This window comes from Carya illinoinensis, chromosome 4 (assembly GCF_018687715.1).
Source record: "Carya illinoinensis cultivar Pawnee chromosome 4, C.illinoinensisPawnee_v1, whole genome shotgun sequence".
Classification (NCBI taxonomy): Eukaryota; Viridiplantae; Streptophyta; class Magnoliopsida; order Fagales; family Juglandaceae; genus Carya; species Carya illinoinensis.
In genome coordinates this window covers 42,955,064-42,967,103 of record NC_056755.1, presented here as the reverse complement: position 1 = coordinate 42,967,103, position 12,040 = coordinate 42,955,064, and the positions used below count along the sequence as shown (strand labels likewise).

The window sequence follows — 12,040 nt, the reverse complement described above, 5'->3', positions numbered from 1 at the left end:
TGTGCAACCATTTATTTCACATATGATCTCTTGCTTTTTTGTAACAATACTTTCTTCTTTTTGCTACTTCTTTCTACTTCTCTTATGCTGTAATATGCTTTATTATTGCTTTTGCTGCTAAATATATTTCTTGGTCATTGTAGAGTACTTCATATATGCTTTTGATGATGCATGCATTTTTTTGTGTTGCAACTTTAATGCTTAGGGTCTTCGTGTCCTTCTTGCTTGCAATTCTTCTCTCTATGTTTTATTTTATGAGATAGTCATGATAAACTGGATGTACATACTCGATTCAAAACTCTGCATTAACGCACTTGGACGATTGGACTAAGAGAATATTCCTTGAATTACCCGTGCACTTGCATACTATTGACTCTGTTTTCTTTTTTTTTTTATATATAATTTTAAAATTTATAATGCATGCCCACCTCTGTCTATAAAATGATTTGCTTTCAATGATATATACTTCCAATGAACATAAAATAAATGAGAGCCCTCCTTATAGGATGTGGTGTAAAACTTACTCCAATCTCAAATTGCAACATAAGGATTTTACTAATTTTACAATAAGTTTCACCACATTCTAAACCTAAAATACTAAAATCCAAACCCCAAAACCTTGAACTACTTTTTAACCACCACGACCAGCCACCACTTCGGCTGTGATCTATTAATGTGTTGGCTAAAAACTCATTATGGTGCACGCATGGTGGCTTTGGCCACTCGAGAGTGGCCAGGATCCTGGGATGGCCTGTTGCAACCCTTGGGTGAATGATAGGCTAGTACCACGTGCTTTTTAATTAAATTATATTTTATGAATTAGTTGTTTGACCGTGTAGGCCAGATGATTTTATTTTATTCTATCTATTAATTAAAATAAAATAAATGTGTCAGCTTTTAATTGGATTGGTGTAATTTACAAGTATAATTTTGAAAAGACGGTGCTACTCACACCGAGAGAAGCCACCGATATAAAGTATCGAGATGTGTTAAATTTTTTCAAACATTTTATTTTTTTGGTATATTGTTTTAAAATACAAAAACAAACACAATACATAAAAAAGAAACAAACACAAATAGGTACATTTTGGTAGAAAAATGGGTAGATGGTTTTAGATGAGAATTTGGATTCAGAGATGAGATGAGATGAGATAGTTTTATATTAAAGATGAAAGTTAAATAAAATATTATTACAATATTATTTTTTTAATATTATTATTATTTTATGATTTAAAAATATTAAATATTTGAAATTTGAAAAAGTTGAATTGTTTATTATATTTTTTATGAAAATTTTAAAAAAATTATAATGATGAGATGAAATAAAATACTTTCTAAATCCAAACGTGAGTTTATCATTTTCCTTTTAAAATAGATTTGCCTTACGAAATTAAATAGATGTGTCAACTTTTAAACGAGTCTATTTTAATTGGAGGGCTTATATATATATATATATATATATTTTAAAAGAGATGGGGTCACATGTCCAAGAGTAATATCCGTTTATTAAAATAACATTTATTTATGGTGAATGAATACCGTGAAGACAAACAAAAAACACATGGGTTAAATAGATAAAGCAAACAAGAAAATGCAGCCCATGAACTAAGTCTACAAACAGACAAAAACAAATACCAACCTCAGATAAACCAAAACTAAAAACGAACTACAACCTCCCGCACAAAAACAAACAATTAACTCTTAAAGAGGCGGGGAGTCCTATTTTCTCAAGTGTTAGTCTTCTTCTTCATAAATTTTATTTGTTCTGCCTCACCATCTCGTGCTAAGAAAGCAACTTTGTTGCTTTCACGGAAAACATGCGATATCTGAAAACCAGTATATCGATCACCTATCTACACCTAAGATAAATCCAACTTGAATGCATGTACCTTAGAAAATTATAGTATGACAAGTACTACTGTCATACTATAATTTTACCGGTCATACTATAATTTTCTAAAGCAATTCAAAGGAAATCGAAATCTTGTTCTACACGCATTGAGGAAGTTTCCCGGCAAATGCACATTCATTGACATCCAAATATATTATAAGACGTTAAAAACTTCGTCTTAACTTCCAATGCATGTAAAACACAACATGGAGGGGAAGACAGTAGCAGGGAATCATGAAGAAAAGGGAAGAGACACTCGGTACAGGGGGATTCGAAGGCGGCCATGGGGTAAGTTTGCAGCGGAGATACGTGACCCGTCAAGAAATGGGGCACGCTTATGGCTAGGAACATTTGACACAGCAGAAGAAGCCGCACGAGCATATGACCGAGCTGCTTATGCTTTCCGGGGTCATTTAGCCATTCTCAACTTCCCAAATGACCATCAATACCATCAAAGTCCGAGCTCTTCTTGGCCATCAAGCTCTTCTTCTTCATTGACTTCGTCCTCAACTGATATACGCAAGAATGAAGAACCAAAGGGTACTGCCGGACAACAAGGAGAAGTTATAGAGTTGGAGTATTTGGACAATACTTTATTGGAGGAGCTTCTTGAAACCCAGAAGGATACGCGAGGAAAAGGCAACGACGTGATCTGATGCGCATCAAAATAAAAAAATATGATTAATTATATTAAGTTGATTAATTAATTGAGTTGGGACATGAAATTAAAATGATGGTCATGCTCATGATCTTGTATTATTTTTATTTAATTGCTTTGTCGGTTTTTCTTTTTTTTTTTTTTTTTTGGACTTTTTTTTAAATGCAAAAGAAAATGCTAGAATATTCATTCTCCCCTATAGCTTATGATCATGGCGAGTGTATATTCTCGAAGAATTAGTCTCGGCTCTGTTTGGTTACACAGTTTAAATAAGATAAGATGAGATGTTTTAAATAATAATAAATAAAATATTATTATAATAAAATTTTTTAATATTAGTTTTATATTAGGATTTGAAAAAATTAAATTGTTTATTATATTTTATATAGAAATGTAAAAAAAGTTATAATGATAAGATGAGATGAGATTATTTAATTTTGGTTAACCAATCCCGACAAAATATTGCCACATGGTTGGACTCATGTGGAGGCTTGGAGCAAAGGGCTTTGACCAGTGTTCTTCTTCCTCTTCTTTTCTATATTTTATTTGTATCCTCATTATCTTGATCATTCTTGTAAATTTTTCATTCACATGTTGATTCATACTCCATCCCAATCCACACATATCAATTCTCTCTCCCTTCTTGACCATTCTTTTTTGTCCTTCTAAATCTTAGGTGGGGGTGGATAGCAGTGGCCTGCATCCCTCTACTACACCCCTGTCTGCCCCATCTCGCAAGGAGATTGCCCAGCAGGGACGAGGGGTGGGCTAACCTCAATGGGGCCCCACCCCGTTCCCTGCTCCACACCCCATATATAAAAATAATAATTTTCATATAAATATATTGCATATAGATATATACAATTTGTTAAAGATATGAAATTATATTCAAGTTATTGGATTGCCTTGACCTCTTATATAAAAGTTGGCCTAGGAGGTTAAAACAATCCTAAATAAAACTTGATCCGCATTGGTGCAGGGGACAGGGCTGGGGGTTGCAAAACCTCTTCCCCTGCATGGTGTGGGGTGGGGTGGGGTGCGGGTGAATGGTCCCCCCACCCCGCACCATGTAGGTAGCACCCCTAGATTCTTAGGACATGATATCATGTGCATATGTATGGTTAGTGTGGGTGAATCTTTAATATTCCTGAGTAATCTAAATATACATTAAATGCGTAAGTGCTATATAATCTTTTTGTAAAAAATGAGATTCACTATTAAAAAATTAATTTTTTTTCGTATAAATCATATATTTACTTACTTTTTAAAAAAAGATTGTATAATATTTACGTACCCTAAAATTGCACTTATCATTTCTCAATATTATTAGAAAAAATATATTTATAATAGTGAATTATACAATCGCCACGTTATCACTTATAAAAAAATGAACAAAATATGAGATTTATATGAAAAATATTAATTTTTTAATAATAAATTTTACTTTTTTTTAAAATAATTATGTGGTATTTATGAATTTTACAATTAGAGGTAGAGGTACTCACGTTATTATATGTCAAAGAAACCGTAAAAGGATAAAATACTAGGTACGATATTGATACTACTTCTCAATATTGACGGATTGTATGCCAAAATTGACGCCACCTAAGAAAGGAAGTCAACCAAACATGCATGGCCCAATAGCATGAAATCAATGAGAACCATATAAAATATTAGACCCCTGACAAAGATAAGATAACGTATACATTCTAAGGCTCAGATTTGACTAGGTAGCCTGTTCTTTTAACCACAAATCGTATCTACAAATCCTCAAAACATGTGAGCAGACAACACCAACCCGTCAAAGAAAGTTTGTTGGGATGTTGAGAGTATTTTAATATTTTTTAATATATTTTATTATTATTTATTAATTTATTAATTATTAATTATTATTTTTTACTATTATTTAATATTTTATTATTACTTTCTATTTATTTTTTACTCCTTTTGTAACGTAATTTAATAATACCTTTCAACATCCAAACTGAAAGGAAATAAGAAAAGCAGACTGACATGGTAGATCCATCCAATCCACTTGTTTATGAAAGTTATTTGGATTATAGGAAGAATATAAAAGACCCCACAACCTTTAATCTTCTTTGTTTTTGTTTTTAAAACTAATAATAATGGTCTGGAAAGGCAGCTTGATCGTAAGCCCGTGCAGCCTCATCTGCCAGGTTAAAAGGTCCAAGCCTCAATGCCACAGCCTCATTCAAAAATTTGTATAATATCACATAATTTTTTATTTAATTATTCTTTTTAAAACTTATTTTCACTTTAAATCATTCATCTATTAGTCAAATTAATAATAAAATATTATTAATTTAATATTTTTTTAATTTCTTTTCTATTAATTTTCTTTTTAAATTAAGAGCTACGTGGAAATATCAATATTATACAATAGGAGATATAGATCAAGAGAATAAATTAAGAAACTTGGAGTATACATCATAACTTGAGTAATTGGAAAGTTTGGATACTCATGTCTACAAACATTCATGATACAACCATTAATTGGAAAAGAACACAAATAACCTACACAAATTCCACAAAACCAATTCTGGGACATTCCACAATTCCAAATTTGGTAAAAAACTATCATCACAAAACCAATTCCACATCACAAAACTATCAACACTAATGTTCAACACATCTAGTTTTACATAATCAGCACATATGGTGATACATTTTCACCTCAAAATCACACTAAACTATGGCCAGTCACAAAACATCACAAAAATTTGCTCATCACAAAAAATAAAGACAATGCCCAATCACAAAACTAAAAGCAGGGTAGCCATATCTGGTCACATAGTTACTGCCCAGCTACATGTATTTTCATCACATGTGGCTAGACGACCACTAAAATAGACAAAATATAAGTTAAACATATACTACTGTTAATTACAATGTTCAAATAGACTAGACAAATACTTACACACCTCCAAAAGGTGTGGATGAGTACTCAGATGGTGATGTGATTGTAAACTTATTCATTAAATTTTCGTAAATTTCATCCTGAAGATGTTGGAAATAAATTTGTTACTTTGCATTCATACCAACAAGATCTAATTGTATTATTTTAGTTTCAAACTTCTTCTCAAGTGCAAGATGTTCACTTCTATCTCACTCTGCCTTGCTGATTACTTCTCTTCTCTCCACCATGCATGCATTTCTATTATTTTTCATGCAAGCTAAGGCATGGTTATATTCAGCATTTGATACTTCTATAGACTTCCTCTTGCTTTCCTTTTATTTCTCAGTCTTCTTATCTGGAGGTCTGTCATGGATGACCTCGATGTAATTGTCATCCAAAATAGTGTCTCCATTTAGAGCTAAGCTAGTACTGGTTGGACATTTTCCAAGTAGTTACCTCCTCATTGACAATGTTGACTGATGTTGTTGCCATTTTGATTGGTGTCTCGATAGACAACACTGCTCTATGGTAAACTTGCCTTCTTAACCTTTTTGTACATAATTTTCGCATTCTCAATCATAAATTAACAAAGTAATAAAGTTAGTATGTAAAAAAGCCCAAGCATATAAAAATACTAAAGGAGAAACAAAATTAATACCTTATTCAACTCCGTGGTACCACTTGGATGCAAAGACTCTACTTGTGTTACAACAACACAAAACTTGTTTGTGCATTTTTGGATAGATTGCCATCAATTAGTCAATGACACAGTCGAACTTTCATGAGTATTTGGTTTTTTATACTCATTATAGTATTCATAAATCTTTCTCACATTTGTGTGAATTTTTTGTTAGTCCCCCATATAACATCAAGGCTAATGTTTAGCCACTCTAAAACAAGGAGATTATCCTCCTTTATGGTGAAAGACACATCTCATTGAGATTTTTTAGTGTGTGCTTTTGTTCACCTTCAGCTTGTGAGGGTTGGAATACCACATTATTATTTGATTTTTTATACTCATTATAGTATTCATAAATTCTTTCTCACATTTGTGTGAATTTTTTGTCAGTCCCCCTTATAACATCAAGGCTAATGTTTAGCCAAACTGAAACAAGGAGATTATCCTCCTCTATGGTGAAAGACACATCTCATTGAGATTTTTTAGTGTGTGCTTTTGTTCATCTTCAACTTGTGATGGTTGGAACACCACATTATTATTTGGTTTTTTATACTCATTATAGTATTCTTAAATTCTTTCTCACATTTGTGTGAATTTTTTGTCAGTACCCCTTATAACATCAAGGCTAATGTTTAGCCAAACTGAAACAAGGAGATTATCCTCCTCTATGGTGAAAGACACATCTCATTGAGATTTTTTAGTATGTGCTTTTGTTCACCTTCAGCTTGTGATGGTTGGAACACCACATTATCATGTATACTATTGAATGGAGTGTTGTCTTTTCCTTGTCTACCACTTTACAAGATAGTGGTGAAGAAGTGATCCGCATCAAATGAAGATTCCATCCTTAAATAATTTAAAGTTTATCATAAAACTTGAATACAAATTTTAAACAAGACCAAAATAATTAAGGAATATAATTAAATGAGGTGGCACATAATTAAATGAGTGTTCAAATCAAACTCAGACGCATCACAAGATAATGAGTTAGCAAAAGATACCAAAGTGGAGCAAAAGATGGATTTGCATTCAAATCCTGTGTCGGGTGCCTCATTGTTACCATAGCCACAAATTAAATGCTGCCTCTAGTGTTGATATTTTTAGTATTGGGTTCTAATTATTATGATCCCTTCAAGCCAAAGTATTTCGAGGCAGATCATCAACTTCATTTCATCTATGACAAATATGTAGTTATTAAAGTCTCTCTCTCCTTCTCTCTTCTCCATCTTCTTTTTCATTATGTTTTATATTTTCTATCATTTACAATCAATTTTTATGTACGTTTTTTTTATTATTATGAGCGTTATTTTGGAATGCATCTCGCATGTGGTAATAGAATGCTTACATACATATATAAACATACATACATATATAGAATTAAGAATCTAATTAAGAATCATCATGCATGCTCTTTAGTCACCTAAAGCTAGCTAACACAACAAATGTTTTTTTTCTCTTAGGAATCAAAAAATACGTGAATTAATTCCTTTGCTCTTCAAGAAATTTTGTGTTAAAACCAATACAGAGGAAAACAAAAATGGGCATTGACTAACCCAAAAGATGATTTTCTAATACAAAGAATTAATTGTTTATTTATAAAATCAATATTCATTTTCTTCCACTTTATCGGTATATTCCTGCCACTCTATCAGTATGATGCCAATGTATTCAAACACAACTATATTCACCTTGATACCATTAATCAAGTGCAAAGCTACATTAACCAACAGAGAGAATGAGACAGCAACGTTTCTCTTTTGTATTTTAACAAGTCATTGAAAATTTTCATTAAAAAAACAAAAAGAATAGCCACAAATACACAGGACCTATACAAGAGCCACAAATTCCAGAAGAATCTCATAGAGGAATGCCGAGCCATTTGAAATCATCTTTATAACTTTTGAATCTCTTGGGGCGTTACTATTGGACGTACAATCTGATGTTCCCAAATTCCACAAACAAAATCCCTTTGATTGATTCGAGCAAAATCATCTCTTTAACTTATGTCTATTGGTTGATTCGAGTAACAAATCAATTTCACAAACAAAATCCCTTTGGTTCGAAACTTTACAAGAAAATCCCTAATAACAAAACCCTAAACCCTCAATACACAATAAAATCATCACACCACTTCTAAGTCAACATAACATGTAAAACAAATTTCAAACATACTTACCTATTTTTTGCAAAATCATAGCAGGATGTTCTGGTGCTACTACAACTGATGCTGCTAAAAGCCTTGAAAGCAAAGGGCTTCGACTGGTGCTGCTGCAACGGACTGGTGTTGCTGCAACGAATTGCTACTACTGCGATGAAATAGAAGGTGGTGGACAAAGGTCTGTCTAGGAGAGGATCGAAAGAAAAGTGATTTCGCAGACACAAGAGGAGATAAAAAAAGTAGTGATTTTTCAAAGATTGAGAAATGGAAGAAACCCTAGCAAAAAGGAAGTGAGGGAGAAATGGAGGGGAAATACTACGGGAGGAAGAAAGGAGAACTGAGTTCAGGAGAGGGACATTCGAGGAAGAGAGAAAGTATTTTTTATTTGCTTTGGTCTAGTTACAGTACAAACAAATGTGACCTCCAATCCCAAATTACTGTAACTAAAAGTCATATTTTTTGAAGTTGCATGATTTAATGTAGACTATTTTTAGCCTCTATTAGGCAAACTCCTCGTTGAATTTGCATTTGCATGAGAGGAAGCTCTAACAATGAGAAAGATATGCATACGAGAAACCCAGCATGTCGTTACAAATCTCATGATCGTAACATCACGTGCAATTTGCTAAGAAAAGGGCTAGCTAACCTGAAGAAACGTTAGGAGCTAGCATCATCATCTCTTCGGCTTCAGCAAATTTTATAGCAGTTTTCATTGTTTCAGTACTGTCATTTTGACAAGATGGTTTCTTTCCCCTTTGTTCCAATGTCTCCATGAAGTGTCTAAGAGTACAGTGAAGAAAAGAAAATAAAAAGATTATCAGAAACAGTTAGAGAAGTAAATTTACCAAAAATATTACTGTTTCCCACACATCTAGCTGATGAATGCTCTGTCAACAGCACTGCGCCATGATTCCAATTGCCAAAATCCAAGTGTGCCAAACAAAATGATCATGGAAATATATATATATGCATCAATTCCTACAAATCATGGGAGAAAAACATGATGATCAACAGAGTTAAACCAATAAATCTTTGATAAAATAATACCAGTACGTCAAACAACATTGGCTCTAAAGAAACATCTGCTCGTGGATCAGATATGCACTGAAATGGGCTGTATACTGAATAATATAAAGATGCTGATGCCAAACATCATGAAGTTTTTGCTAACATTAACGCAGCTGCTACCCTGAACTTCCAGCCCAGGTGACACCACATCAAATCCACCACCACACTGCCAACTCCCACCACTAAAAACCAAACATCACTAGACTTTAAAAACACTAACCATGGTTTCTGGCCCCTACACATCACTGCCTGTTCTCTGTCTGGAAGTGGTAAACAATAATACGATAGAATTAGAAAAATTCTTACCCATTTCATTACCTGAAACCATAAGTTCAGAAAAGATTTTAAAGGAATTAGAATCTAAATCCAAGTCAAGTGTACAAATAAACCATTTTCTCGGCTGTCCGGGAAATAAGAGGGCAAACTGTTATAAGTGGGCTTGATCATTGGGATTAGAATCCAAATCTAAATAAAGCCTACCGTCCATTCACTGTTTTATGAGATGATCACATAAGTTCATAGTGACATGATTCCAGATCAATGCAATGGTCTCTGGCCTATTTCCCATTAAAGTATCCGTCATTAGGCACCAAAAATAGAGTTTTTCACATTAATGTATCACCCAAAACGTATGGCAAACCGAAGCACGTCCTATGGTCTTGAGATCAGGAAATATGCTGATTGTTTACATTTTTAAGTAAACACCAAACACATTTCCTTTTAGATCTTGTCATCCTCGATCATTGACGTATCACATTGCCAGTGACTTCTTTTTCAACACTCAATTGGGACCTACTTAAATGTGTTACATTAACAATGTGACAGAGAATAACAAGGCCGATTAGAATATAAAAGAATAGTACTTATTACTATAAATAAACCATATAAACTTATTTTATGGTAAGTATATTATATGGCATTAAATTTAACTCGCTTACTCGATCGGTTACCATGTTTAAACAAGTGAGAATGTAAGGCTAGCGGGCTCAAAGTTCTTGTCTAAATCTTAAGGTTCGAAGTTATAACGACCAGTACTTCAATATTTCTAATACCAATATATAGATAATCTATTGGACCCAAATTAGGTTTAATGGGCTATATTGAATAAGCCCACGAGCTATTAATTTACTGAAGTTGTCTAGGAATTTTAATTAGGCTCATAGGCTCAAAAGTTCATTTTAAGTTCACTAAAATTTAGCTAATGATTTTGGATGGTATTAATGGGTTGATATTTTAGAAACACAATTGAGATTTGTTAGATAATTTTGAATTGGTTATGGGCCTAGAAACTATTTTGGTGGATTATGAAGTTTTTATTAGACTCAATAATTAGGTTAAAGCGTAAGAATTAATTTATAAGTCCAAAAATATTTATTAGATGAGTTGAGCTTATTTTAGAATTTCAGATTGGCTCATTGAGGTTATTAAATGACTTAGCTCATGACATTATAAATAAGGGTGTAACCAATCCAATTTAGTCTAGTTTAGACAAAATCTAAGACCGAATTGGTAACACCGGTTTTGCATTTTTTAAAATCGATTACGCACTAATTATCCTCCAAATTGGTACTTCCGGTTTTACCGGTTCTGGTCTGATTTGGTTTAGTTTTTCAGTTTCAATATATTAAGTACATTAGTATCACTAATGTATTTATTAAAAAAAAAAATATGTTGAGAATTTATTAAGCAATAAAATGTTATGTTATAAATTATAATATATTATTTCATACATAATTATATATATTTTATATATAATATTTTATATTATAATATTACAAAGTAATAATATATATAATATATGAACCGTTTTGGTCTAGTGTTGAAAAACGTAAAATCGATTCCAAACTAGATTTAACTAATTTTTAAAATGAATTAACCGATTCTGGACTGAACGGGTCGAAAGCCATACCGCACCAACTGGTCTGGTCCAGTCGAGGTCAGTTTTCCAGTTTTTCGATTTATTTTTACACTCTTAATTATAGGTAAACCCTAGAATTTAGTTGAACCCTTAAAATTGAAAAGCCCTAGATTCCAAACAATAAAAATTGGATTTAGTCCATGTATGTGTGTGACAAGCCAACCCAAGACCCAAAACCATTAAAAAGCCCAAATCTAGTTGCAAAGAAAACTCTACGCGACTGCTATATATACCAACATCGTGATCCCCATGCACTTGGAAAGTGCGTCTTCATCACAACATTAGGTCATTCCACAACTCCTTACTTTCCCAAGCCGTTTAGCCCTTTTATCACCTAGGTTTTAGCTGCTGCACCACCATGGGATGGCCCCACTACTACAGACCTGTTTAGGCCACGCCAAAGAGGATTAGCACTGCACCACCGAAGCGTTAAGTTGCCAACCCATTCACATCCAACACACAGTCTTCAAGCACGGAAGTGCTTTCAGTAACCACCAGCAATGTCACGCCCCATACCCCGGGGTGTACCCATTAACTTGAAATCCACAATAATAAAAACTTAAATACAAGAAGTCCTCAAAAATAAAATAAACTAAACACTAAAAAAATTTCTCTTAACTTAGACAAATCCACTTACACCACCTGGCACTTATCTCACATTTCTCTTAAAATCTTGCCACGTGCCATTAAAATCATCTGTAAAAAAAAAAAGTAGATAAAGGGTGAGTTCACCAACTTAGTAAGCAGCAAA

The 12,040-nt window shown here is 33.0% G+C and overlaps 1 protein-coding gene across 1 annotated transcript; it reads left to right on the top strand.

Annotated features, from left to right (window-relative positions):
• The first annotated feature begins 2,015 nt into the window (after nt 1-2,015).
• LOC122308093 (ethylene-responsive transcription factor ERF098-like) lies at nt 2,016-2,822 on the top strand. The gene has a single exon (XM_043121265.1). It carries the CDS (start codon nt 2,080-2,082, stop codon nt 2,545-2,547), a length of 468 nt encoding a protein of 155 aa, XP_042977199.1. The 5' UTR covers nt 2,016-2,079; the 3' UTR covers nt 2,548-2,822.
• Nucleotides 2,823-12,040: the final 9,218 nt, after the last annotated feature.